Source organism: Sorex fumeus, unplaced genomic scaffold (assembly GCF_029834395.1).
Source record: "Sorex fumeus unplaced genomic scaffold, SorFum_2.1 ptg000191l, whole genome shotgun sequence".
Lineage (NCBI taxonomy): Eukaryota > Metazoa > Chordata > Mammalia > Eulipotyphla > Soricidae > Sorex > Sorex fumeus.
The window spans coordinates 3738851-3766045 of record NW_026606248.1 but is presented as its reverse complement, the minus strand read 5'-3'; the positions used below and the strand labels follow the sequence as shown (position 1 = coordinate 3766045).

The window sequence follows — 27195 nt, the reverse complement described above, 5'->3', positions numbered from 1 at the left end:
AGTGCCCAGTGGTGGGCAAAGGTGCTCCCAGTACCATTTATGACAGTGGCCAAGTGCTTCAGTAGTCTAGGCACCAGGGGATAGAGAAGTGAAAGTACAAGCCAGTCCTATCCTACACAGCCTTCTTCCCATTTTGCTTCTCTGATTTCACACGCGGTGACTCACGGTGAACCAGAGAAAACAGGAGAATCGCATTCAGATGCGCAGAGGTGAGTAACGGCGCAGTTTTCCAAAGCAGCTCGTGGTGCAGCAACGCGATCGCCTTCCATTCCATTTCCTTGACACAGTGGCAGCTGGAGAGCTGCCGGGGTTTCCCCTAAGGTCAAGAACACTCCCAAGTTCGGCACTCACGGGGGGGGGGGGGGGGGGGGGCGGGGGGGCGTTCCAAGGCGGTCGTTTGCACTTGGACGGTCACGGAGGTCCCTGCCAGCTCGCTCCCAGCCGCCGATCTCGGGCTCTCGGCTGCGTTTCGGCCCAGCTCTGCCCTCGGTCCCGGCCCGGCGGGCGGCCCGTTTCCCGCAGCGTGGCCCTCGGAGCCAATCGAAAGGAAGGGCCGGCCCAGCGCCCTTCCGCTTCCACGCCCCCCCGCGGAGCCGCCGGACTCGCGTCGCCGCCCTCCCGCCCGCCCTCCCGGCAGCTCGGCGCGTCGCTGGCCGCCGCCCGCCCGGGTCCAGGACGCGGAGCCGACGCCGAGCCATGGACGTGAGCCTCGCGCCGCTGCGCGCCTGGGACGACTTCTTCCCCGGCTCCGACCGCTTCGCGCGGCCCGACTTCGCGGACGTCTCCAAATGGAACAACCGCGTGGTGAAAAACCTGCTCTACTACCAGACCAACTACCTGGTGGTGGCTGCCATGATGGTCTCCGTGGTGGGGTGAGTGGGGGGCGGCCGCTCCGGCACCGTTCGCGGGGGGGCGCGGGAGGGCCTCGGGGTGCAGGGCCCGGGCGTTGGGCCGCTCTGCGACGCCCGGCGTCAGCCCCGCTGGACGCGAGGGAGGCTGCAGGCTCGGGGAACGCGCCCTCCCTCCCTCCCTCCCTCCCTCCTTCCTTCCCTCCTTCCCCTTCGGACCTTGCGCGTGAGCCCGGGTCGCTCGGACTCCGGACCCGGGTCTGGGCTCCCCTGGGCATCGACGGCAACCCCGGTTTTTCGGAATAAGGAGAGGAAAGGGGTGCAGCCCTCGCCGAGGCGGCGGCTCGGGGCGGCGTGGGGGTGGGGGCGAGGATTGTGCCTTCTGGGGTGTCGCTGTGAAACGAGCACTTGGGGCCGGGGCTTTGTCCAGGGCTCTGCCCAGGGCAGGGCGAGCTGTTGGTTGGAGCATCCGTGCTGGCGCCTCTCCCAGTGTGGGGCGACAGCTGCTTTAGGACTGGGGTCCGTCCTCACACGTTTTCTTTCGAAGTTGCCGGGCGTGGGTTACTTTCTTTATCCTCACGTTCTGTATCTAAAGGCCTTTGCAATATCTGCTTTTTTAAAAAAAATTTATTTGGACTACACCAGGCGCTGCTCAGGGCTTACTCCTGGCCCAGAGCTCAGGGATCACTCCTGGAGGGGATCAGAGGATCACATGGGGTGCCTTGGATCCAACCCGGGTTGGCCCCGTGCAAGGCAGCAGCAGCCTTGCCTGCTGTGCTGTCTCTGCCTCCAACATCTGCTCTTAAAACAAAAAGGGATCTGTGTCCTATGTACACAGGACACAACACAAGCGCGCCGCACATCTGTTACGCGCCACCTTTTCTTGTAGTTCGGATGGGTGGTGGTGATCTAGTTAGGTGCATTTAAAGAAAAATGCCACCCCCAAACATTTTAAAAGAACTCATTTGCCCTTAAAGAAGTGTCTGACATTTCAAGTTCAGAACATAGCGCAGAAGGCAAGAACAGACTGGCCTGAGAGACAAGAGAAATCCAAACCTGAGGCGTGGGCAAGGACTAACGGAGTGCTATCTTCACTGCTTTGCTGTTTCTCGGTTTATTTCATTTCTGTGTGCCAAGCTTGAGCGCTCCAAGAGCATTCTAGGGGCCCGGAGAGAGGGTACAGGGGGTTGGGCGCTTGCATTGCATGTGGCAGACCCGTGATGGCAGACCCGCATTCAATCCCGGCATCCCATATGGTCGGTCCCTGGAGCAGCACCAGGAGTGATTCCTGAGAGCAGAACCAAGAGGAAGCCCTGAGCACAGCCAGATGTACCCCCCAAACAAAAAACATCAACAACAAAAAGAGCATTCTGTAGCACGAATTCCAGCCCAAGGACACGTGTCAGTTGTGAAGGACCAAATAAGCGAGCACAGAGCAGAGATAGTTCAAAATTTCTATATGGTCCACAGATTTCCTCCAGGAAGAAGCAGATATTTCTTGGTGGGGTTTAGTAGACAACTCAGTGGATCATCTTCCGCCTGGAGAAGTGTAAAGGTAAGGTAAGGTAAAGGCCCTCCCGTTGATCGTCGATTTGCTCGAGCGGGCCCAGTAACGTCTCCATTGGAGAAGTGTAAATTGTGAAAATAGCTTGATAAGTAAGGTCACGGGGCTCTGAGCAAATTCTGGTTTAGAGTGAGGGCAGTCAACCTAAAATTACTCGCACGAGGATGGACCAGAAGCAGTAACTTTGGAAACCTTCCCTGAGCATTAAGCTTGAGGTTGATTTCCTAGAACATTCAAATATTTCTCTAAAGAAAGCAAAATAAATAATAATGGGAATTGCAATTGTTGTCTTAGTCTTGTTCTCTGTGTAAAGGGAACAAAACATCGTATCTGGTGTTCTTGTCAGCCCCCACACCCCTCTTTTTACGGTAACCTCAAATGCTTAGGTAGGGGTGAGGTTTGACATAGACCAATTAAAGGTACAGGAAAAAAATCATTATTTATCAAGGCTGTGTGTTTCCAGAGCATAAGGCAACACAAGTCCCGCTGCCTTGATAGAGTCCGTTTTTTCAGTGTGAAGGCCAGGAGCCAAGTGTTTGATTAAAAATAGCTCACTCATTTTGGTAGTCTACTAACTCGGGCAGTTTGGAACAATTGGCTTTACCTATTTTCCTTTTTAGAATATGAGCTATTGATTAATAGCAAAAGTTTTATTTTGTTACTTTATATTTTTGTGTTTGGCGAGCAGTGCTCAGAGCTTACTCCTAGCTCTGCACTCAGGGATCACTTCTGATGGGACCCAAGGGTCCATATGGAATGCCAGGGATCGAACCCAGGTCAACCACATGTAAGACAAATGCCCAGTCCACTGTACTATCGCTCCAGCTCTGCAGTGAACATTTTATTTTACTTTAAGGTAAAGGTAAGGTAAAGGCCCTCCCGTTGATCGTCGATTTGCTCGAGCGGGCCCAGTAACATCTCCATTGGAGACTTTGTTGTTACTGTGTCTGGCATATCGAATACTCTCGGTAGCTTGCCGGGCTCTCCGAGAGGGGCGGAGGAATCGAACTCGGGTCGGCCATGTTGGCCGCTTGTAAGGCGAACGCCCTTAATTTTTATAGTTTCATCATTTTATATGTTTTTGGATTTTTGAGTCACACCTGGCAATGCTGACGGGTTACTCCTGGTTACTCAAGAATCACTCCTGGCAATATTCAGAGGACCATATGGGATGCCAGGGATTGAACCCGGGTTGACTGTGTCCAAGGCAAATGCCCTACCTGCTGTACTATCGCTCCAGCCCCTGCAGTGAACATTGTAAAGGGAAAAATGAAATGTATTGATGAGGCTTATTTTTTGTCCTTTTAGGAAATTTCTAAAAGTACAGGTGATGTTTCAAAAATTATATGTGTGTAAAAGGTAATTTTTTTCATACCCCAGTGAAAATTTGGAGGATGACCACAGCTGTTTTCTGTGTACTATAAACGCACAAGTCTATGATTTTTCCCTAATATTTTCATTACTTAAAATACAACAGTAATAAAACAGTCATTTATTGAGAGTCCTGTTTTGCTCGGTCCTTTGCTAAATAACTTACCTGCAATACCTCAGCCAAACGAATGAGATATTATTTATTTATTATTTGTTTTTTGAGAGGAGCTGTAACTGATGATACTCAGGGCTTATTCCTGCTGTGAGCTCAGAGATCACTCCTTGTGGCATTTAGGAGACTACAAAGGATGCCAGGCATCGAACTCGAGTCAGCCATGTGCAAGGCCAGCGCCCTATTTTCTGTACTGTTTCTCCAGCCCCAATACTAGTAGTATTGTACTGTTATTTACATGTGTTATTTACATTTACATTATTTTTTAATTATTGTTAAATCTGAAGTTTAGAGAGGTTAAGTAATTTTTTTAATGTTACAAACTCAGTTTTCCAGTTTTGTAGCTTTATTTTCTCTCCCCTCAAATTTTGGGCCCTAACCAGCTATGCTCAAGAATCATTCCTGGTGCTGTTCAACCATCTGTTCTGGAGATTTAATTGGGGTCAGCTAAGTGCAAGAAAAAGAACCTTAACCCCTGTTCTGTCTCTCCGACTCTCAGCTTGTACTCTTTTTTTTTCTTTTCCTTTATGGATCACATCTGACAATGCTCAGGGGTCACTACTAGCTCTGCTTTCAGGATTCACTCTTGGCGGTGCATAGGGGACCATATGGGATGACGAGGATCAAACCCAGGTCAGCCGTGTGCACAGTGAATGCCTTATCTGCTGTTCTATCGTTCTGGCCCCTCAGCTTGTACCTTTAACTGCTCTCCTGTCTTTCCGTGACTCATGAGTTTTGGCATTATGGTCTCAACATTGAAAGAAAACAATTATCTTCAGGATCAAGGAACTTAGTTCCCTGGAATATTTTTCGTTCTACAGAAAAGATTCTTTTGGTGATGTCAGTAGGTGGGTGGGGCAGAACAATGTGGGAACTCTTTTATCCAATCTTATACTAGTGTCTCATCTCTCAGGGACTCCTAGTAGATATGAGTGAAATGTGTCCTGGGTGTTTCCTGGGAAAGGACTGTGTCCAAACAGTGTTCTTCCACTTCCTTCCCTGCCTGCTGAGGAGAGCATTGCTGGAGATCTCTAGCCTCAACCCTGAGTAGTCTTTTTTCCCCCTCCATACCTGTGATGCTCTGAAGTTCTTGGTTCTTCACTCAGGAATTACTCCATATGACAGGGAACCATATGGAATGTGGGGGATCAAACTCTGGTGTGCAGCATGCAAGGCAAGTGCTCTACCCGCTGTACTGTCTCTCCAGCCCAAATCCTAATCGATATTTTGTTGAAGACTGACATGGCAGCATCATTGGGTATAGCCCTGAGTTCCCCTGAGCATCACTGGATATGGCCCTGGAGCCTCCTAAGCACCCCCAGGATCACACTGGTCACCCCAGACAGTGACATCCTCAGATCCTTATTTTGAACTGCAGACCTGGTTGGTCAAGAATTACGAGGAGGGGCCCCTAGGCCTTCTGAGTACCTCTTTGGAGAAACCACAACAATGCCACCCATCCTCACCCCACCCAACCCTGAAAAAGAGAAGAAAAACCCTGATGTGGGTGAGTGGATAAAGAGAGCCTGTTCTTCAAGACTTTGGGAAGGGGGCAGGAGGAACAAGCAGATACGATCTGGCTCCTAAAACAACTGAAGGGCCATACGAGGGCCAGATCAGGCAGAGCAGGAAATTCACGGTTAGAAAGTCTTCATCCTAAAAATGTCATTTACCAGGCAGATGATTTTTTTACTGGCTGCAGGGAAGGCTCATAAATGGTACTCCAGAATCATCAATGGATTCTCAGCCAAACAGGCCTGTGGTTCATTGAGAGGACCCTGAGGTCCTGGGGGTTCCCCGGAACACCAGGCCTGCATCCCGGAGTGCTGGGGAGACTGTGTGGTGCCAGGGGAGGCACTGGAGTCAGCCACATGCAAGCCGTGCCCCTTAACCCATCTCTCCTCCCACAGGTACATGACTGAGTCAGGTTTGCTTTACCTTTTACATTAATTCGAGTCAGTCTCAACTGAAGTGGGTCTTTTAGCCTTTGTTGAAAATCTTTGACTTGTCATACCCTTTGGCTCTTCAGGTAGTAGAAAATCATACTTAAGGAGTTTAAGCATCAAACCAGAGTAAGTAAAATTTGATCCTAGCTACCAGTTACTAGCCAAGTGACCCAGACAAGACACGCTAATGCACTGAGCCTCAGCATCCTTATCCATAAAATGAGATCAGTTGGAGGACCTTCCTCAGAGGGCTTCTATGCAGACTGCCTGAGTTCACATAGGCAGGACTCTCAACAAGTGCTCTGGTGTTTGCTCTACAAATTTTTTTTTTTTGCAGGAGTGTATGGGCCACAGCCAAGAGTGTTTGGGGGCTACTCCTTCCTCTATGCTAGTGGTTGCTCCTGGCTATGCTCAGCGGGGACCATGTAGTACTGGAGATTTAATCGGGGTTGGCTGCAACTAAAGATAGCATCCAAACCCCTGTACTGTCTTATTCTTTTTTAAATTCCTGTTGGCGTTACATCCCTTTTGGAGAACCTAGAAAACTACTGAGAGTATCCTGCCCACACAGCAAAGCCTGGCAAGTTACCCGTGATGTATAGGATATGCCAAAAACAGTAACAACAAGTCTCACAATGAAGATGTTACTGGTGCCCGCTCGAGCAAATCAATGAACAATGGGAGGACAGTGCTACAGTGCTACAGTTGGTGTTACCAAAGAAAGTACTGAGAAACACAGACAGCATCTTTATCTTGGGCCTTCCTCCACTCAGGCTGCAATCTTCTCAGGAGACTCAGCTTTAGTACCAACTTTATTTTTTTTCTTTTTGGGTCATACCTGGCGATTCACAGGGGTTACTCCTGGCTCATGCACTCAGGAATTGCTCCTGGCGGTGCTCAGGGGACCATATGGGATGCTGGGAATCGAACCCGGGTCAACCACGTGCAAGGCAAATGCCCTACCCGCTGTGCTATCACTTCAGACTCTAGTACCAACTTTTGGAGGAAAGAATCTCCTTTTATTTTTTTTAATTTTATTTATTTATTTATTTATTTTTAGCTTTTTGTGGCACACCTGGCAATTCACAGGGGTTACTCCTGGCTCTGCACTCAGGAGTTACTCCTGGCGCTGCTCAGGGGACCATATGGGATGCTGAGAATCAAACCCGGGTCGGCCGCGTGTAAGGCAAATGCCCTACCCGCTGTGCTATCTCTCCAGCCCCAAGAGTCTCCTTTTAAAGGTCTCTCACTCCCTGTGTTTAAGTGATCCCAACATTTTCTTTCCTTTTTATTTCTTGGGACTTATCCCGTAACTTTTGAGCTGTATGTTCACTGGTCTCTACCCTAGACTGTAGAATTCTTATAACCAGAGACTGGGTTTAATTTGCGGTTCAGTTTTTCTTTTTCTTGTAGTTGTAGTATTTTTAGCCTCCATTTTTTTTCTGAGTCCTACTATATAGCAGATGCTTAATTGGTGAGTGCAAAGAGTAAATACATGAGAGGCCTCAGCGTGATTCATTGGGGCAACTTTTAACCTACTTAACGGGCAACTTTTGACCTACTTAGAACAAATTGTTTTCAACTCAGAGCAGCACATCAGCACATAGCAGCTGCACCAGTCTTAAAGTGAATCTGCCTGTATAGTGTTGCTGACTGCACTTGTTACATGTTAGCTAGGATTACTAGAGTGTAATAATTCAATTGTAAACCTTTATATCCCAGCCTCTCCACTAGTTGATATTGTCTGAATATAATGTTTGTAAGATACTCTACTGTAATCTTACTTATCTTCGGCATACACATTCTGGATCATTTTATTCTTTCCTGGAGGTGAAAGGATTGAACCCGGGGCTTCACACATGCAAGACAAGTGCTCTACAGTTGAACTAAAATCCTGATCCTGGATCATTTAATTCTTTCCTGAGTTGTCATTTTAGGAAGCTTAGTACCCTGTCTCTGGTCTCTATCCCCGAGATGCTGATACGTCCATCAGAAATGTTTCCTGGTGTCACAGATGTTCCCTGGGGATCAAAATCACCCCGATTAAGAGCCACCTCTTATATAAGTTCAAGGAATGTCTGATGATTTCAAATGAAAACTGATTTATATAACAATTTACAAAATCAGGGTTCTTGGCAAATACTTGTGAAGTGGTTTTTATTCCTGGCTCCTCCTGACTCTCCAAGCATAGAATGAAGCAGATTTGAAACTCTGCACAGCTTTGATCATTATTCTTAATTTATTAAATGTACCACACTGTCGTTCTTTTATTAGTTAGCGTAGAAGAGTTTAATGGTTACACACTGCATCTATTTCATCATAGAATTTTGCAATTTGTTTTTATTCGTCTTCTTTTCTGTGCTTGTTCTAGAGTTAAGTTGCTCTAAAAATAATGACTTAATATCAAGTATATATTCACGCTTCACAAATTTTTACACTCAAGCATCTTCCTGTTGTAATTATACCAAATCCTTTATTATAGGCGTATTCCAAAGTCTCACAACTTACGTGTTCTATTAGGTGAAATAATAATGATTTTGTCATAATTACACCCAGGATAAGCTTATAAAACTTTGTTTCCCTAAAAAATTGAATTTTCTTTTGAGATTATTTAGGTCTCACTTCAGAAGAGACTGAATAATCTAAAAGGAATGGAAGTCATAGAAATTTGGAGAATGTATGTTCTGCTGAAAATGGCTTTGCATCCATTTATTTATTTATAAATTTGTTTATTAAATCACTGTGAGAGCAGTTATAAAGCTTTTGGGTTTAAATCTCGGTCACACAATGATGAAAGATTCGTCCCTTCACCAGTGCCCATTTTCCACCACCAAAACCTCCAGTATGCCCCCCACTCCAGACCCTCCCCCTACCTATATGGCAGATGATTTCCACATTACTCTCTCTCTACTTTGATTACATTCATTATTTCGACACCAGACCCACCATTATTATTTGGGATTTTACTCCAACACTCAGATCTGCTGAAAAGGCAACAGTAAACAATTTGTTTTCTATTGCTGATTATGAATAGCATATAATGTCTTTTGAAATTCTGAAATTTTAATAATTAAATCTGGAGGGATTTCTGCCAAGAAAGAAAAGTTGCTTACAGATGAAGAAGGTCTGACTTACCCAATCTACCCTTGAAAGGAAGCATGGAAGCCCTAAATATTCTCCTTACAGCATGTACAGTGATAGAAATTTCTCCTGTTATGTATAAGTGAAAAGTAAAGGCAACACCTAATTGCACCCATAATTTAAGAAATAAGAATATGACATGAAATTTCTGTGAACCAAAGGTAAGATTTTCTGTTTGTCTTTGTGCCACAGCTATTGGTGTTCAGGGGTTACTCTTGACTCACCGCTCAGGGAACCATGTATGGGTGCCAGAGATTCAAGCCAGGATCAACAGGGTGCACGGCAAATGCCTTTACATCATTCCTGTCTGTTGTGCCATATGCAAAAGACTTAAATACTGCAGAACATAGCTTAGATTTAAGCTAAACCCAATCCCAAACATAGACCAAAACACAGTAGCATTGATCACCCTGGAGCATGTTCGAAGTTCTGAACCACAGGTTCCGACCCAGACCTACAGGACCTACATCCCAATAAGACACATTGAAATTTAAGAATCAGGGCCAGAAAGACAGACCAGTGGATTAACACATAGCTTTGAATGAAGTCCAGGTGATTCTTGGTCCCATACATTCCCCCAAGTACCACCAGGAATGACCCCTGAGGAAGGGGTCTGACTGAACCAAGAGTAGGCCCTGAGGACCCCAAAGGGTGTGGCCAAACAAAGCAAAAAGAACCACCCATCTGGTCTGCTCAAAAGAGATATTGAGGAGCAAGAGCAGAGCAGGTAGGACACTAGCCTTGCATGCAGCCAACCTGGGCAGGATCTCCACCACCACATATGGTGCCCTGAGCCATGTCAAGAGTGGTCCCTGAGCACAGAGCTAAGAATAAGCCCTGAGCACCGCTGGGTGTACCCTGCCCCCATCCCAAATAAACCAAAGAAAATTAAAAAAGAGACACTGAAAAAATTTTAATAAATATACATCTTCAGCCCTGATATTACCTTTGGAAATCCTTAATAAGTAGTTCTTTTCCGGAAGTTGTCTCCAAAGCTGGTTCAGGGGGTACAGGGGCAACTCCAGGTGGTACTTGTGCCCCTACCGCCTAAGGGGCTGGGGCGTAAACGTGTGGTTCTTAGCTGTGCGCAGGCATCTGTGTTTTTTCTCTTTCTTCTCCAAGTTATTCTGATCTAGATGCCCAAGTTGAAGTTGTGAAGAACTGATCTGTTCCAACTCCTATTTCACATGTGTAGAGATTTTTTTTATACCATACATTGGAACCAAAACCGCTAATAGCAGTTTATTATACAGCAAAAGATTTTTTTTTCCCTGTATGGAATTGTGCTGCTAAAAATCTAAAGCTCTAAAACCCCAAAAAATAAACTGAATGTCTCTCTTACAACACTTGTATTATTTGCCTTTTTTGGTTTTTTTTTTAGATCATATTTCTGGCAGTGCTCATAAGCTCTATGGTTTCCAGGGATTGAACCTGGGTCTCCTGCCTGCAAAGCATGCACTCCAGGTTTCTGACCTAGATCTCTGGCCCTATGAGAACTCATCATTTGGGGCATGGTTTCAGGTACCACAATAATACATAGAGTGGAGTTCAGGGCTGACTCCTGGCTCTGTGCTCATGGATCACTCCTGGCAGACTCAGGGAACCATATGGGTGCCAAGGCTCTAATCTGGGTTGGCCGTGTGCAAGGACTGGAGCAATAGCACAGCGGGTAGGGCATTTGCCTTGCACACGGCCAATCCAGGCGACCCGGGTTCTATTCCTCTGCCCCTCTCGGAGAGCCTGGCAAGCTATTGAGAGTATCTTGCCCGCATGGCAAAGCCTGGCAAGCACCCCGTGACGTATTCGATATGCCAAACGCAGTAACAAGTCTCACAATGGAGACAATACTGGGCCTGTTCGAGCAAATCGATGAACAACGGGAGGACAGTGACAGTGATATAAATGCTTCTAGAGCTCCAGCCAAAGAGGCACATTAATTCTCATTTGTTGTGTACTCCCATCCCCTCCTTGCTCTTCCTTTAAGACAGTAAAATGTATCATCTGAATGATGGAGTCCCAATTTTCTTTGTACCTTTCGGGATATAGTACCAGTGTAGAAAGCACAATTGCTCCTTTATGTTTTCATTTGCTTGAGAGGGTAAGAAATTTCTGGAAGGCTAATAAATGAAAGGTAATTGTTACCTTGGTCTTACAAAATGTGTATGATCCATATAATATGCTCTGTGGCTACCAGCATCTTATATTGAGAAATGGTCAGAATATTTGGATCCTTTTTTTTTCCCTTTTCTTTTTGGGTCACACTTGGTGATGCTCAGGGGTTAATAATCCTGGCTCTGTGCTCAGGAATTACTCCTGGCAGTGCTCAGGGTACCATATGGGAGTCTGGGAATCAAACCCAGCTTGGCCACGTGCAAGGCAAATACCCTACTTCTGTACTATCGCTCCAGCCCCGGTTTGGATCTTTTATTGCTGCAAGAGTGAAAAACCAAAGCTTCCATTTGGTAAAGGAAGAAAAGAATTCAGCAGAGCCCTGAGATGTTCTGGAGGGGAATTAACTATGGTCTGTTTATGATGAAACCTGGTGGAAATGATTTTTTAAGATCAACCAAATTTAACACCAATTTGCTAATATTGTTTTTGTTTGTATTGCTTCATTTGTTTCTTCAACAGAGAATAGTAGCATTTGCTATCTTCTCACTGTTAGAAGGTAGAAAATAAGATAGCTGTGATTCCTGCCTTCCTTGAATTTAGAGTCTAGAAGGACTACAAGGTATCACTGAATGTAGCAATGGCTTTTATGCAACTACGACAAACATACAGAAGGCTATGCCTCATCAACACATTTTCTTTCGGATCTGATTTACCCAGTCTTTTCTATATACCCTGATTCCAAATTTCAAAATGTTTAGCTGTTGAAAATTAAAGTGGCCCTGATTATGTTGGCAAGGTATTGGGCTAGTATTTGTATGCATCCTCACCCGAAGCTTAGTTGAACAATTACTGTGTGCCTGAATAGTCAAGACAGTAAGGATGCAAGCAGGAAAACATCTCCACACAGTCTGATAGGATCCTCCAGAATTCATCTCTTTCTGCTGTCCCACATACTTTTATCTGGACTTGAGAAATATATGTGACTTACTGGCATATATCTTCTCCTGGAATTTTATGTCTTCTGAATACCAAAAATTTGAAGTCTGTAAATACTAAATGAAATTCTAATTTTAGAAAATTCTTTTTTTGTTTTGTTTTGTTTGGGGGCCACAATCGGCTATGCTCAGGGCTTACTCCTTAATCTGCACTCAGAGATCACTCCTGGTGGGATTAGGGGACCATATGAGGTGCCAGGGATCCAACCCAGGTCGGCCACATGCAAGGCAAGGGCTTTGCCTCCTGTACTATTGCTTCAGGCCTCTAGTTAAAAAAAATCCTCAGTAATTACTGTGTTTCATTAACTGCCTTCTGATACTCTTTACATAATATTGCTTTTCTTGACTTTCTCTCCCACACAAAGAGAACTGTTTTCTGCCACGTCATTTGGCATTCCTGTGCAAAGATTTACAATGATTCTGTAAGTGTGCAAATAAATCAGAGCATTTTAGGTTTCTGGTCCTTTTCTTGTATGGCAAAGAGAATCCTATACAGTAAGTCCAATTCTAACAACCAACCTTAACCAATCTACTGAATTAAGTGACATGACTGCAAATTTCTTACTGTTTTCTGTTTGTTTAGTTTTTGAACCACACCCTGTGGTGCTCAGGATTTACTCCTGTCTCTGTACTCAGAGATCATTCCAGGAAGCAGTGCTGGAGGGGGAGGATCTTATTCAGTGCTGGCGATTGGACCTGGTTTGTCACGTGCAAGGCAGGCATCTTGACCCCGTAGTATCTCTCTCACCATGTTCAGTCCTTTTGGACAGATGAATTCTACCCTTTGTCATTCCACTTCAGAATACTTAAGTCATAACACTTTGTCTCTTGCACTGAAGGTAGCTTCTTTTCCAGGGAAACATTTCCATGTCTGTGATCTTAAACAAACCTGCATGCTGCCACTCCATTCTCTAAGCAGTTGCCAAAAATAGAATTTCCTGCCCCTCCCACTGGAGCATTTCTAGCAGTGACACCTGGCAGGCAGAAATGGCATCTGAGTGAAAAACCAGGGCTTTAGTCCTGCTTCTACTAATCTTCTTCCTATCCTATTAGTGCAGCTTTTCCTTGTCTCAGCGGAACAAAAGGGGGTGCAAGAAATGGCCTGCTTGAGGGAGCTAAAGAGACAGGAAGCGGCTTGCAGGAAGGGAAATTTTTTGTCACTAAACTCATTTGAATTTTTTCAACCAACCCCTGTCTTCTGTTCACAGTTCTGTAAGAACTTCCCGTGTGGCCACAGTTTAATTTTCTAACGGCATTCAGAAAGAACAATTGGGAAACGATTATCTTTCTCCTGTAGTTCCAAAGCATTATTGGCTGTGAAAGTAACCAAGGATTCTGTTGCAGTCCAAGATGAGTGTACATGGGTGTTCATAATATCATTCTCCTTACCTTTGATAGAAATTTGTCATAAAAGAGAATTTTTTAAGTATTCGTTGCAGTGTAGAGTTTTATACACTATTTGAATCTCTATGACAGTGAGAGGTTTATGATTTATTTCTTTATAGTTTTGGTTTTGGGGTCACACCCAGCAGTGCTCAGGACTTACTCCTGGCTCTGTGCTCAGGAATAACTCCCAGTAGGCGTGGGGGACCATAAGGGATGCCAGGGATTGAATCCAGGTTTGCCTCGGCCAAAGTAAGTGCCCTACCCACTGTACTACGACACTGGCCTCAAGAAGTATAAGGTTTATGACGCTAATCCAAGTCCAACTCTGTGCTCGGGGGCCATTGGCTCAGTGCTCAAGGGTGATGGCTGATGGCTCAGGACTATCGTTGGTGCTGGGATTTGAACTAGGGTCATTGCAGCAAGCACCTTAATCTTTGTACTATCTCTCCACCCCACTACGAATACTTTTTTAATATACCAAGTGCTGCCAGGACTGTGGCTCATTTAGGCATTAGTTTGATGGTGCTGAGTACACAGCGTGCCAGAAAAGATGAGTATATAGTGAATATACAGAAAATATTATGGGTCTTCCCAATTCAATTGGTTAGGGAGATCTTGAGGGTTTTTTGTTTGTTTGTTTTTGCTTTTTGGGTCATACCCAGCAACACTTAGGGGTTACTCCTGGCTCTGCACTCAGAAATTACTCCTGGCAGTGCTTGGGGGGCCATATGGGATGCTGGGGATCGAACCCGGGTGAGCCACTGCAAAGGAAATGCCCTACCCACTGTACTGTTGCTCCAGCACTGAGATCTTGAGATTTTGTTCCTTTCTGAAAGACTGAGGCAGGCTCCTATCCCACTGCAGTTGTGATCCTCAAGCAACACTGATCATGTTTGCTCAGGACTGATCTGTACATTCACATTAACACTTTAGAGTCAGAAATAGTTCTTGCCAGAAGGCACGCTGCTTTGGGAAACTTAAATAACCCGAGAATACTGTTGGCTTTATCTGAGGAATTCAAGAGCAAGAGACAGATCTGCTGGCATAGTATCTCCTCTCTCTCAACCTGAGTCTTCCTCTGGCCCCCAGCCTCCACTGACAACAAAGCTTAAGCCAGAGAACCCTGGCACCTCATCAGTCACATCCCAATAATCATCCCTTCCATTTGCAGAGGAGTTCGGATGATTTTTTTTCTACTGCTTTTGGTTTTGTTTGGGGCCACCCCCGGTGATGCTCCAGCATTCTCCTGGTGGTGCTCAGCAGAATATGTGGTGCTGAGGGTTGAACCCCAGGCCTCCTGCCTGCAAAGAATGTACTCAGTCCATTGAGCTGTCCCTCCACCCCCTCCCTTTATTCTTCTGTTCATTCCTTTCATCATAATTGCCCAAGTCCAAAGGCAGGACATTGTCAGTCATAGTTGATGAACAGTGAAAATAACAACAAGCTATCCAAAACAAATCTCATGTCATTTAATTGGTAGCCAGAGAAAGTTGTCTTACTTATAAAAATAAAAATATGACAAATTCTTACTTAGCCTTTTTCAAAGAAAAAGTTGCAAACTTTTTCTTGTTTTTAGAAAATATTTGTTGAATACTGATTCTGTGCTATACACTGTTAGGAATTGAGGATAAAATATCATAGGACCTGACCTCTCGGAGCTCTGTTGGGAGACAGGATCCTTCATCCGGTGTTCATTCAGGTAAATGGGAAGAAAATACATTGCAGGGCCAGAATGATAGAATGTTCGATTCCTGGCACCCCATAGGGTTCCTCAAGGCCCACCAAGAGTGATCCCTGAGCAGAGAGCCAGGATTAAGCCCTGAGCACAGTCCAAAATCAAACCAAACCAAAACCAACAAGGGGACATCATATATGCACTGTGAAGAATAGGCATGCGGTGCTATGACCTGGACAGAGACACTGAGGAAAGGCCAATCAAGTCAAGGTGGGAGGAAGGGAAGAGTGAATCTAGCAGAGAAGAGGCCTGGTGCACAGGCCTGTGAAGGGCAGAGGGCGGGTACATGCAAGGGAGGAACCTCAGTGGACAGAGGGCAGAACCAGGAGAAGGAGGCAGAAGAAAGCCGGGAGGCAGAGCTGCTGCTAACCATTTAGGGCCCTAATTACTAAAAACTTCCCTGGGTTCTAGCAGATGCAGCCTAAGCCAATTGACTGGCTTAGTGGCTGGCGTGTCACCTGGATTTCAGCCTCCATGTTGCCCTTTGGGTCCCAGGTGCCATTTAAACTACTGATACAGAGGCCCTGGCTGCCATGGTGGCAGGGACCAAACCAGTAGTCCTGGTAGGCAATAAAAAGAATTATTTTTATTCCAAGAGGCAAGAGCATGGATGGGTGGATTCCTCTGGCTGTTTTAAGGACCACAAGAAAATATTACCAATTTAGAAAAGTCCACTGTGAGTAAATTGTTCCTTTCTTTCTTGGTGAGTCAGGCTTGCTCAGGAACCAACTGCAAAAATAGGTTTGGATTAGAAAATCAGAACTCGGTGCAAAGCTGCTTCTGCTCAGGAATTATTTTGCTTGGTGTTTGGTTCTTGTTGCCATATAGCATGACTGGAGTGACCAGATACATACTTGAGTTGGTGTGAGGGTCTCTGTTTGGCTACACTTTTTACTTCTAATTTCTGCAGTTGGTCTGAGAATCTGTGAGAAACCTTTATTGCTATATTCTTTTGCTTGTGTATATGTAGAATGAGGTGGCTTTTCATGATTTTCCCATCCCTAAAATTCTCTGATTAAGATCCCCCCCCCCCCCCCGGGCTGGAATGATAACACAGCGGGTAGGGTGTTTGCCTTGCACTCAGCCAACCTGGGTTTGATTCCCAACATCCCATATGGTTCCCTGAACACTGCCAGGAGTAATTCCTGAGTGCAGAGCAAGGAGTGACCCCTGTGCATCTCTGGGTGTGACCCAAAAAGGAAAAAAAAAAAGGATTTTCTCCCTCCTTCAGCATCTTGTGTTTAATCTATACCTCTTATCTGGCTGATAGGTTGGCAAGTCAGGGCCTAGTGACCACATCCTGTAATGGTTGCCTTCCTTCAGAGAGGAGAGGACTGATGGATTTCCCCAGATGATTCAGAGTTGCACATCCCAACAGGAAGAATAGAGTTTAGAGTGGTTGGGAGCAAACCCCTGAATCTGGCTCGTAACACAAATGGTTTCTGTGGCTTACTGTTGTCACCTTTATATCATCTGGAACTCCTTTTCCCTCTGCTCGATCCCTTCTGTCACATTGCTTCACTCTGCTGGGCTTCATTTTATTTTTCTGTGTAATAGGACTTGAGTGATTCATCTTTGAAGACTATGCTGTAGATGTTTGGATGGAGTTTGTAGTTCTTTAAAACCGTCATTGATGCTAGAAATTTTAGGTAAACAAAATGTTTAAGTAACAATATATGTATTTTTTGGGTAACAATAAAAAAACAGATTCTAAGATTTGGAGTTGTAAAATCAGTTCCTACTTACTTCTAAATTGTATTCCCAGGGCTGGAGCCATAGTATAGCGGGTAGGGCTCTTGCCTTGCATGCAGTTGACAAGGGGTCCGATCCCTGACACCCCATGTGGTTCCTCAAGCATGCCAGGCGTGATCCCTGAGCTCAGAGACAGGAGTAAGCCCTGAGCAGTGCTGCATGTGACGCATGCGGTTTGGGCTTCCTCTTCCCCTTTCTCCTTTTCCTTCTTCTCTGTCTTCTGGCCTAACCCCCTCCCTCTCTCCTTTTGTCCCTGCCTCCCGAGAGCCCAGTGGCATTTGTCCACCTGAGAGTAGGGTTGGCATTTATAGAAGTTTTGTCGTAAAGATTCTTGGGTGTATGTTGTGACTAGTGTGACTAAGGTCCCAAATGTTGATCAAAAGCTTTCGTCATCTCAGATAAGAAGTGGTTCCCAGGTGGGGTAGAAAGATAGTACAGCAGGAACGTGCTTGCATTGCGTGAGACTGACCTGGATTCAATCCCTGGCGTCCCCTATGATCCTCAAGCCCTGTCAGGAGTGATCCCTCAAGTGCAGAGCTGGAGAAAACCCTGAGCACAGCTGGGTGTGGCCCAGAAGCAAACAGAAGGGGGAAAATTGTGCCCGTATTTCTGCACTCAGTGGAAAATGAACTGAATCTCTGAAGGGTGGAGTGTGTTTTATTCTCTGCCAAGTGCAGTTAGGAGCCAGTCATTTGGAGTGGCCGGCATTTGACCATTTCTGATCATGGAATTGTGCTTAAGCAGATTACCAAAGAAGAGAATTTCTTCTCTGAGGAGCTTTGTTCATTTTTTCCAGCTTGGAAACTTGGTTACATTCTAATTATAGATTGTGGCTTGGCGTGATGTAAGCTGAAACCAGTTCTATAGGACTATTGCTCTATTTCCCCCCCTTGGACATGAGCAATAGGAACAGGTGAAGAGCAAAATTGGAATGACCTGAGTCAGGCCTGCAGTTTTTAATGTCCTTTGTCCTAAGCTTTATTTAGATGTTCCACCGAGTTGTCTACTTTATTTGTCTGGAGGAAAATAGAAAAAGCTTGGTGTGCATTTTTAATACACTTCACCTCATGAATTATTAGTGAGGAAGTCTAGGAAGGCCTGAGTAGAAGACTTTGGGCCTCTTTTCTGCCAACTGAATATCCAGTAGTTGCTTATGTAAAGAAGTTTCCTGAAACTTTTAATTTTCTAGTTGAGTTCATTTTGATCTTGGCTTTTTTTTTTATCTCAGAAATGCTTGGGTGTATTATAGTTAATACCAACAGCTACATAAAAGAATGCATATTTATTTATTTATTTATTTAATTTTTAATAGACATCATGAGGTACAGTTGCAGTCTTACACATTTTTGTGCTTGGGTTTCAATTATACAGTGATCAAATACCCATCCCTCCACCAGTGCCCATTTCCCACCACCATGGATCCCAGCATCCCTCCCACCCCCCATCCCCCCATCCCCTCATCCCACCCTGCCGCTGTGGCAGGGCATTCCCTTTTGTTCTCTCTCTTTTATTGGGTGTTGTGGTTTGCAAAAGAGGCAATGGGTGACAATCATGTTTGGTCTATAGTCTACTTTTAGCATAAGAATGCATATTTTATGAGGCATCTTGTATTTGTTTGGGATCACACACATGTGACTGTGCTCAGGGGACCATAAGGTGATCAAACCCAGGTCAGCTGTGTGCAAGGCAAGTGCTTTACCTGTTGTATTATCACTCCAGCCCCTGTTTGAAACATCTTTTCCTAACTTCATCTTACCATTTTTAATTATCAGCTTTCATTATTCAAATAGTACATGCTCATTAAAAAATATGAAAATAGAAGTAAGCAAATGGAAAAAAACTATCCCTGATATCACTACACATTTTAACGATCGTAGTTTTGGCACGTTTTCTCTAGGTCTTTTGGTGTTAGGAATGAGATTTATCAATTGGAGAGTTTCTGGGACTTTCCACTGGGTTTTCTAATAGCCTGTTAAAGAGGATTTTGTTTAACCCTGTTCAGTTCTTCCCTTCTCCAGGCTCAATAAGAAAATTTTTATCTTTCTCGGACAGTTCTGGAATTAATTAGTTTATCATTCAGATAAAAGTTATGAAACAAATTAAAGAACATAGAAACTAAGTAGACCCAAGTACTAAAGGATTCAAAGAGAAGATTAGATAAAATAGCTTTGTGTGGGGGATACTGGGAAATCTTGGGAGAGTGGATGGTACCGCCTGGCTGCAAGAGGATCTGGAGAATGGCCAGGGAACCAGGATTTGATTGGGAGCAGAAACAGCTCTGCTGGGTGTTGGAACTGAAATTGCATTAATGTTGTTGGAGAGATGCTGAAAGTAAGGATGGACTATTGGAGATGGCATATGCCAAGCCTGGGCTGTGGGACTGGAGAGCAGTTGCACGCGTATTTTTATATGTTTGTTTCATAATAGTGGTTACAAAAGACTCCACTTCTGAGCTGTATAACATATAGATCTCCCAGCAGAGGGAATGTATTACAGTTGTCTTTACCTAATCAGTATATTATTGTCTCCTGTACTATTAAATATATTTTAGCTTGAAAAAAATGCCTGTAAGTATCAGTCTAGTCTAACTAAATTGTTGACAACATTGGTGTTCTGAGGTTTTTAATTATACTTCTCATGGGTCTATGCTTACAATTCAGTTTTTGCACTTTTATTTATTTCATTAAACTCTGTTCAGGAGAGGATTTAATTATCTTGAAGAGCATAAGTATTTGCAAAAAAATTGAATAAATTTAACAATTTCCTGTTGTAAGGCTTAATATTAAACTATGTACTACTCTGCTACTCTAACCACTCAGGGTCTCGCATTACATGCCTTTTGATAGAAAATGTCAACCTTTACAGGTAGTTTGATATTAATTACTTGCCTAGTTGAACCAGTTAAGTTATGCAACATTGTCACTCCTATTTAAACTTTCTTTTTAAAAAAGCTTTTATGTCTTAAAAGGCAGAATTAAGGTTAGAATTTAAAAGGATTACAAAAAATCATAGTTATTCTAAATGTGAACCTATATGAATATAAGTCCTTAATATGCTCTCTTTCAGAGAAGGAGGCTCTTGGCATCACTTGCTATTATCCAAACTTACCTGTCCCTCATTTACAAATAAGTTATGTTGATATTCAGAGCATGATGAAAACTCATTGTCATCTTTATCCTTCTCAAGTAAAATGCTCTTTAATCTGACCACAAATGTCACATTAAGAGTTTTGTATGCACAGCAGATTGAGGGAGGGGAGGCTATAATCATTCTCACTTACAACCTACTCTAAGTTCCTCTTTGGAATGAGTTTCTCCCTCTATTAGTGATCTCCCTCTATTAGTGACCTTTGGCTCATGTGACTGTAAATCTGAATTCTGTGTGCTTAGAAATTTTAGCCAATAACCCATTTCCTAATGATACTTTGGATCCTTTGAAAGAATCATAAAGGACTTTCTGTGCCAGGAGTCATAAACTCAAGTGCCTTCATAAGAGGGGCAGTTACGTAAGAGAGTGTTGCAGGCCAGCTATTATAAAAACAACAATTAATGCCAGGTCCCCGAGAGTTTAAAAAAAAAAATCCTTAGAGCTAATAAAATACATTTTTTTTTTGCTTTTGTTTTGGGGGCCTATACCAGAGGTGCTTTGGGCTTACTCCTAGGACTGTGCTCAGAGGTCACTCCTGATGGGGCACAGGGACTATATGTGGTGCCAGGGATTGAACCCATGTCAGCTGCGTGCAAAGCAAATGCCCACCTGCTGTCTCTCTCCAGTCCCAGAATGAAATCTAATGTAAGTAGAACCCAGGACTTTTGGAAGAGCACAGTCCTTAAAAAAAGGACTGGAAGATTTGTAAGATCGGCGTTTGTCATTGTGGGTCTCTAGTGAATTTGGTGGGTTAGTTTGGTGGCAATCACACTGCAAAGGTGTGAATCAGCTCCACCATTTTCTTTTTTTTTTTTTAATTCACCATTTTCTAACCTGTATGTCTAGAATTCTTCATTTGAAAAATAAAATTATAGTATTTCCTTCATCAGGTTATAAGAATTACATTTGGAGAAAATGTTTACTTAGTACTCAATCCCGGTTTCTCCTGTTACCCAGGAAACCTTTCCTGAGCTGAAAAGGTGAAAGGTGAAGAAGTAATTACTAACCACTTAGTTTTTGTGCTCTCAAATGCCCCAAATTATCTACATATCAAACAAACAAAAAACTACCAAACAGCACAGAAAGCCTGAGATCACATTGATATATAGTAGATGCAGGAATACAAGGTGTATACAACCAGTATAAAAGAGTTTTAGAGAAGGGGGTAGCAGGGTTGCTCTTGAGGATCAGAATTCAAGGTGCTGCAAAATCAAAGTTTACCACTAGTTCTGCCTTGCAAGTTTTGCTATAAAAGTGACAATCTGGGGCCAGAGCGATAGTACAGTGTGGAGGGTGCTTGCCTTGCACATAGCTGACTGTAGTTTGATCCCCGGCACTCCATATGGTCCCAAGTCCACCAGGCGTGATCCCTGAGAGCCAGGAGTAAGACCTGAACACAGCTGGGTGTGGCTTAAAAACAAAATCGAACAAATGGAGAAGTAAAAATTCTCTTCAGGTTTGTGTATGTGTAGCCGTGTCTGAGGAATCAAACCCAAGACCTCATGCAACCAAGTGCCACAGAACTACATCCCCACCCCAGATTTCTTAGGTCAGTGAGAACAGGTACGAAAATAGATCTTTGATAAAAAAACAAAGTGGCTTAAGACGAAATTTTTGAACGGCGGGGCGTACCTGGGTTTCATTCTACTCCCCGCCTCCATGCTCATCTTACTCCCCCACTACTGCTTGCTACTGTGACTGATGACCTCGTGTCTCTCTTTTCATCTTCCAGGTTCCTGAGTCCCTTCAATATGATCCTTGGAGGAATTGTGGTGGTGTTGGTGTTCACAGGGTTTGTGTGGGCATCCCATAATAAGGATATTCTCCGTCGGATGAAGAAGCAGTATCCCACGGCGTTTGTCATGGTGGTCATGCTGGCTAGCTATTTCCTCATATCCATGTTTGGAGGAGTCATGGTCTTTGTGTTTGGTATCACTTTTCCTTTGTTGTGTAAGTGAGCTTGAGTCTTTTTGCTGTCTTATATCATGAAGCATGTCAGAGCAATTGTTTAATGGGAATTACAGAACCAGTTTCTTCTCTGCATTGGCATGTATTGATTATAGAGATATCAGACCACTTGAAGCTTGAAATTAGGAAGAGACAAATTTTCATTCTCATGATCAGAGATCTAACTAAAATTGTAGTGTAGAAGCCAAAGAGATTGTACAGGGGTGAAACCATTTATCTTGGGGTCTGAGCAATAGTCCAGCAGGCAAGGAGCTTTCCTTGCACACTCCTGACCTTGGTTTGGTCCGTGACATGGTCCCCTGAGCCCCACCAAGAATAATTTCTGAATACAAGCCAGAAGTAAGACCTACATACTTCTGGGTGTGGATCACAATCAGGACCAGAAAACAAAGCAGGTAACTGCTTACCTTGCATGTGGCTGATCCTGGTTTCATTTCTAGCACTCATATGTGCCCTGAGCATTGTCAGGTACAGCCCTAAAGACACCCTAGTACTGCTTCGATGGCCTAGGTCATCCCGAACATCAGGAGGCCCAGCCAGGATCATATCTTCTGATCCTCGCATTGAATCACCAGCCCACTTGGCCAATAATCTCCACGAGGTCTACCTGGACCCTGGGCCTCCGGAGACCTCCCCACTTTTACCCCCACCCCCCCAAAGAAGCAACCTAAAACCCAGCAAAGTAAAATTCTACTTTATTAAGTGATTAGAACATGCCTTTAACTTAAAAAAATATTTTGTATGTATATTTATTCCACTAGGGAAAATAAATTGCTTATTTTCTATTTTGTTAGATTAGCACTGTAGCACTGTCCTCCTGTCGTTCATCGATTTGCTTGAGCGGGCCCAGTAATGTCTCCTTTGTGAGACTTTGTTGTTAAATGTGTTTGGCATATCGAATATGTCACAGGTAGCTTGCCAGGCTTTGCCGTGTGGGCGAAATACTTTTGGTAGCTTGCCGGGCTCTCTGAAAGGGGCGGAGGAATTGAACCCAGGTCGGCTGAGTGGGCTGCGTGCAAGGCAAACGCCCTACCCACTGTGCTATCGCTTCAGCTTAATTTGTTAGATTAAGCCCAGATTATTTGTGAATCGATCTTACGCTTTAGGGGGGGTGCGCAGATTGATAGTACAGTGGGTAAGGTGCTCTCTTTGTGCGTGTCTCACCTGGATAGATCTTTGGCATCATTTATGGTCCCTTGTGCCCCACCAGGAGGGATTTCTGAGCATAGAGCCAGGAGTCCTGAGCATTGCCAATGTGGACCCAAAACAAAAATAAAAAATCTTACACCTTATTGGATAAAATATTTGAATCAGCAACTCTGACTTTTGAAAATATTCTTCAGTTTTTAGATAGCTCCTTGAGTGTTTCAAATGGCCAGTCAAGCCTCTGGGAGCTGCCATGGGGCCTGTACATGAGTTTCTTAGAGTGAGGGTCTAAGTCAACCTATGTCAGAATCCTCTGATAATGTTTAGATTCTGGGACCCTAACTCAGACCATACAGTCTTTGGGTGGTGGATGCAGAGGATTTACTTTTTCAGTATGGTTTCCAGGTGATTTGTGCATGGAAGTTTGAAAATTGCTTGTATAGATCACCTGGGATTTATGTTTATTTTGCAGTGCTGGGGATTGAACTAAGAGTCTCACCCATGTAAGGCAAATGCTCTACTATTGAGCCATATTCCCAGATCCCACAGTTTCTGTTTAAAACTCTGTGGGGCTGGTGATGTAGTTCAGTGGTAGAGCATCTGCCTTGCTTGTGTGAAGCCTGGACTTGATTCCCAGCACTATGAAAACAATGAAATGCTGATTCTCAGGACCATCCCTTTGAGATTCTGAATTAGGAGGCTTGCGAGACAGACCAAGGAATCTTCCTCGCTCACCCTCTCTCTCCTTCTCGCTGTCTCTCTCTCTCTCTCTCTCTCTCTCTCTCTCTCTCTGTCTCTCTCTCTTTGTCTCGTGCATGCTTTATATGTTTTGGTTTTGAGTCATATTTGCCATTTCTTCGGGTGTACTCCTAGAAAGTAATCACTTTCAAAGTGATTACAAAGCAATCACTCCTGGCAGGGCTTGTGGGACCATATGAGTTGCAAGGGATTGAACCAAGGTTGACTGCATTCAACTCAAGTGCCTTACCACCTCTGCAGTCTTTTTCCCCTTTTATAGATCTATACCTGTCAAAGATCAGTTCACATGGCTGATGTTCTTTCTTGGTATCAGGATACACTTAGTGGTGTTTGGGAAACAATTCTGTGCTGGGTCTTAAATTTAGGGTTTAATACCACTTGAGCTATTTCTCAAATTCCCAGGAGTTTGTTTTTATTAGACAAACTCAGGTTAATTTTAATGAATGGTCAAGCAAACTTGGGGAACAATAGACTAATAAAATGTCTATAAATGCTTGGATTTTTATCCTCATATCCATATCTAACCACATGTCTGTGAGGGCAATTCTTAGGGAACTTCTTCTGTAGGCTTCCTACAGGGAACAAATTACAGATAATCCTTGAATTGAACAATAGTTTCTTTTTGGAAGATTGTGTAAGTCAGTTTTTGTGTAGTTAGAATCACACTGATTTACTTTGAATGTGAGGGGATTTAAGTGGCAATTGAAAAGTAGTTATTTCAACATATTAAGGAAAGCTCGAGTAGGAGATGTTCTTTGAAGGTTGAATGCATCCCTCCCATGTGCCTGCCCTCCCCCCCGCCCCCCGTATGCATGTGTGCATTCGTACATACACACACACACATTCACACAGCTGCCAGTTTATGGTCCTGCTAAATATAATGTTTTTCTTTGCACAGAAAGAAAACTTAATTTAGGATTTGATAAAGAGCTTCACTGGGGGGCCGGAGCGATAGCACAGCAGGTAGGGCATTTGCCTTGCATGCAGCTGACCTGGGTTCGATCCCCAGCATCCCATATGGTCCCCCAAGCATCACCAGGAGTAATTCCTGAGTGCAAAGCCAGGAGTAACTCCTGAGCATTTCTGGGTGTGACCCAAAAAGCAAAAACAAAACAAAACAAAACAAAAAAATGAGCTTCACTGGACACAAGGATTCACTGGACATGTGAATCAATCAGGCTTAGGCAATTTACTGAAAGTTGAAGAGGGGAAGTGTAGTATTGATTTGGAGACAGATAACTGTTGCATCGCTGTTAACTATGTTTCACTTCTTCACAGTGATGTTCATCCACGCGTCACTGAGACTTCGGAACCTCAAGAACAAAGTGGAGAATAAAATGGAGGAAATTGGTTTGAAGAGAACACCAATGGGAATTATCCTTGATGCCCTAGAACAGCAGGAAGACACCGTTAACAAAATCACTGACTATATCAGTAAAGTGAAGGAATAAATACAACTGGCCTGGCAGTAGGATGGCAGCAGAAATCAAGTTGCAGTTAACCCTTGTCCAGGCATACTTTCTATTTGTGTTTTTGAAATAGGAGGTGCACGTCCTAGCTAACTACCTACAACGGCATGCATGTACAGGTTAAACTCTTAACATCTCGGATGTTGTAGAGGGAAAGCCTCCGATTTGAAACCCCTGTCTATTGTGTCTGAAATTTTAAGTGTACTAATGAAAATGGATAGAAAAGAGATCAGATGTTTCTCTGGGGGCGGGGAAGAGAATGAAATAATTATGGAATGTACAGCAGCAAAATTGTTATCTTGAAGGAAAAAAATAATCGTAAATGGTCAAGGCAATATGGGTGAACAACAACAAAAAATCCAACTTAAAGTAGATAAAGCCATGCAGTAGCCTGTTGTAATCCCTCCAGCATCCTCCTGAAAAATAAAATAGGATATGATATATTGGGTGTAAATTAGCTTAGATTATATTGTTTTTCTTTTAAAATCAGATTATCTTTCTCACTCTGCCCACCTGTTTGATATGCAGTGGAAACTGGATAAACTAGTTGTTTATATTTTGTTTACGAAAATAAAGATAGTTGCTTAGGAGAATATTTTGTCAAATTTTTGTAAATTTTTGAAATGCTAGGAATGTGTTTTCACTAGTAGATATTTGTTGCAAACTAAATGTTATCTTCTTGAAGGAGGCTCCAACTACGGAACCTGTATTACTCTTGAGAGTCTTGTTAAAAAAGCAAATAAAATGAAACAAGTTCTGCTTAAATTGCACATTTTTTGTTGTTATTATGACAAAAGGTGTCTAAAAGAATGTTTTCTATATTTTTTCATTGTTTAGTGTTTAACTGGAACATTTAGAAATAAGGGGATGAATGAACATTTTATTAGGTGCTCAGATGCATATAAAGGACAAGTATTGCTGATCTCTTAAAGTCCAGAAAGCATCTTTAGATAACAAAGAAAAAAAAGCACAACCTTTTAAAATGTGAATGAAATGGGAATGATGCCCAGCTTTTGCAGCTCATAAAAATTTTATGATGACCATAAACATTGTAGATAGCAATTGCTACAACCATGTTTCTGCAAATAGACACTAGAATTAAGATAGCATGAGTTTGTATATTCTGTTGCTGTCTTCCTTTTATTTCCCACATATTTAGAAATAGATCTTTCGCTTGCCTGTTGAGTGATTTCATAAATGAATAGAAAACAATTAGGTTTGCTTCACATTTCAGTCATGAAGACCACTGGAGCAGTATTTACTTACGACTCCCTTGTATGTGTTAGAGTAAGAAGCAACGGTATGTTCACTGCTCCTGACTTTTTCTGCGTTTTATGTTCTTGACCAGTCTGCACAGATTTCATTTATAGCACAATGGTGTCACTATGCTTTCAAAGACATAGGTCTAGAATTTGTACCCTTGCCCAATCGTAAAAAATAAAATTATCAATGATGTTTTGTGAGATTTTATTTCATGAACATTTCTGTTGAGTTATATAAAGAAACTTGGTAGACAACCCTGAAACAGTGAGGCTAGATCATATAGCAAGCACTCAGCTGGTGTTTCAAATACTGCGATGAAGGGCTGGAGTGGTAGTGCAGCATGTAGAGCATTTGCCTTGCACATGGCCGTCCCAGGTTCAATTCCTGGCATCCCATATGGTCCCCCGAATGACCCCTGAAC

At 43.6% G+C, this 27195-nt stretch overlaps 1 protein-coding gene across 1 annotated transcript; it reads left to right on the top strand.

The window, feature by feature from the left end:
- The first annotated feature begins 657 nt into the window (after nucleotides 1–657).
- Nucleotides 658–26966, top strand: ARL6IP5 (ADP ribosylation factor like GTPase 6 interacting protein 5). The gene is made up of 3 exons (XM_056108007.1): nucleotides 658–872; nucleotides 21902–22119; nucleotides 25321–26966. The coding sequence occupies exons 1-3, from the start codon at nucleotides 697–699 to the stop codon at nucleotides 25491–25493; spliced, it is 567 nt and encodes a 188-aa protein (XP_055963982.1). The 5' UTR covers nucleotides 658–696; the 3' UTR covers nucleotides 25494–26966.
- The last annotated feature ends 229 nt before the right edge of the window (nucleotides 26967–27195 follow it).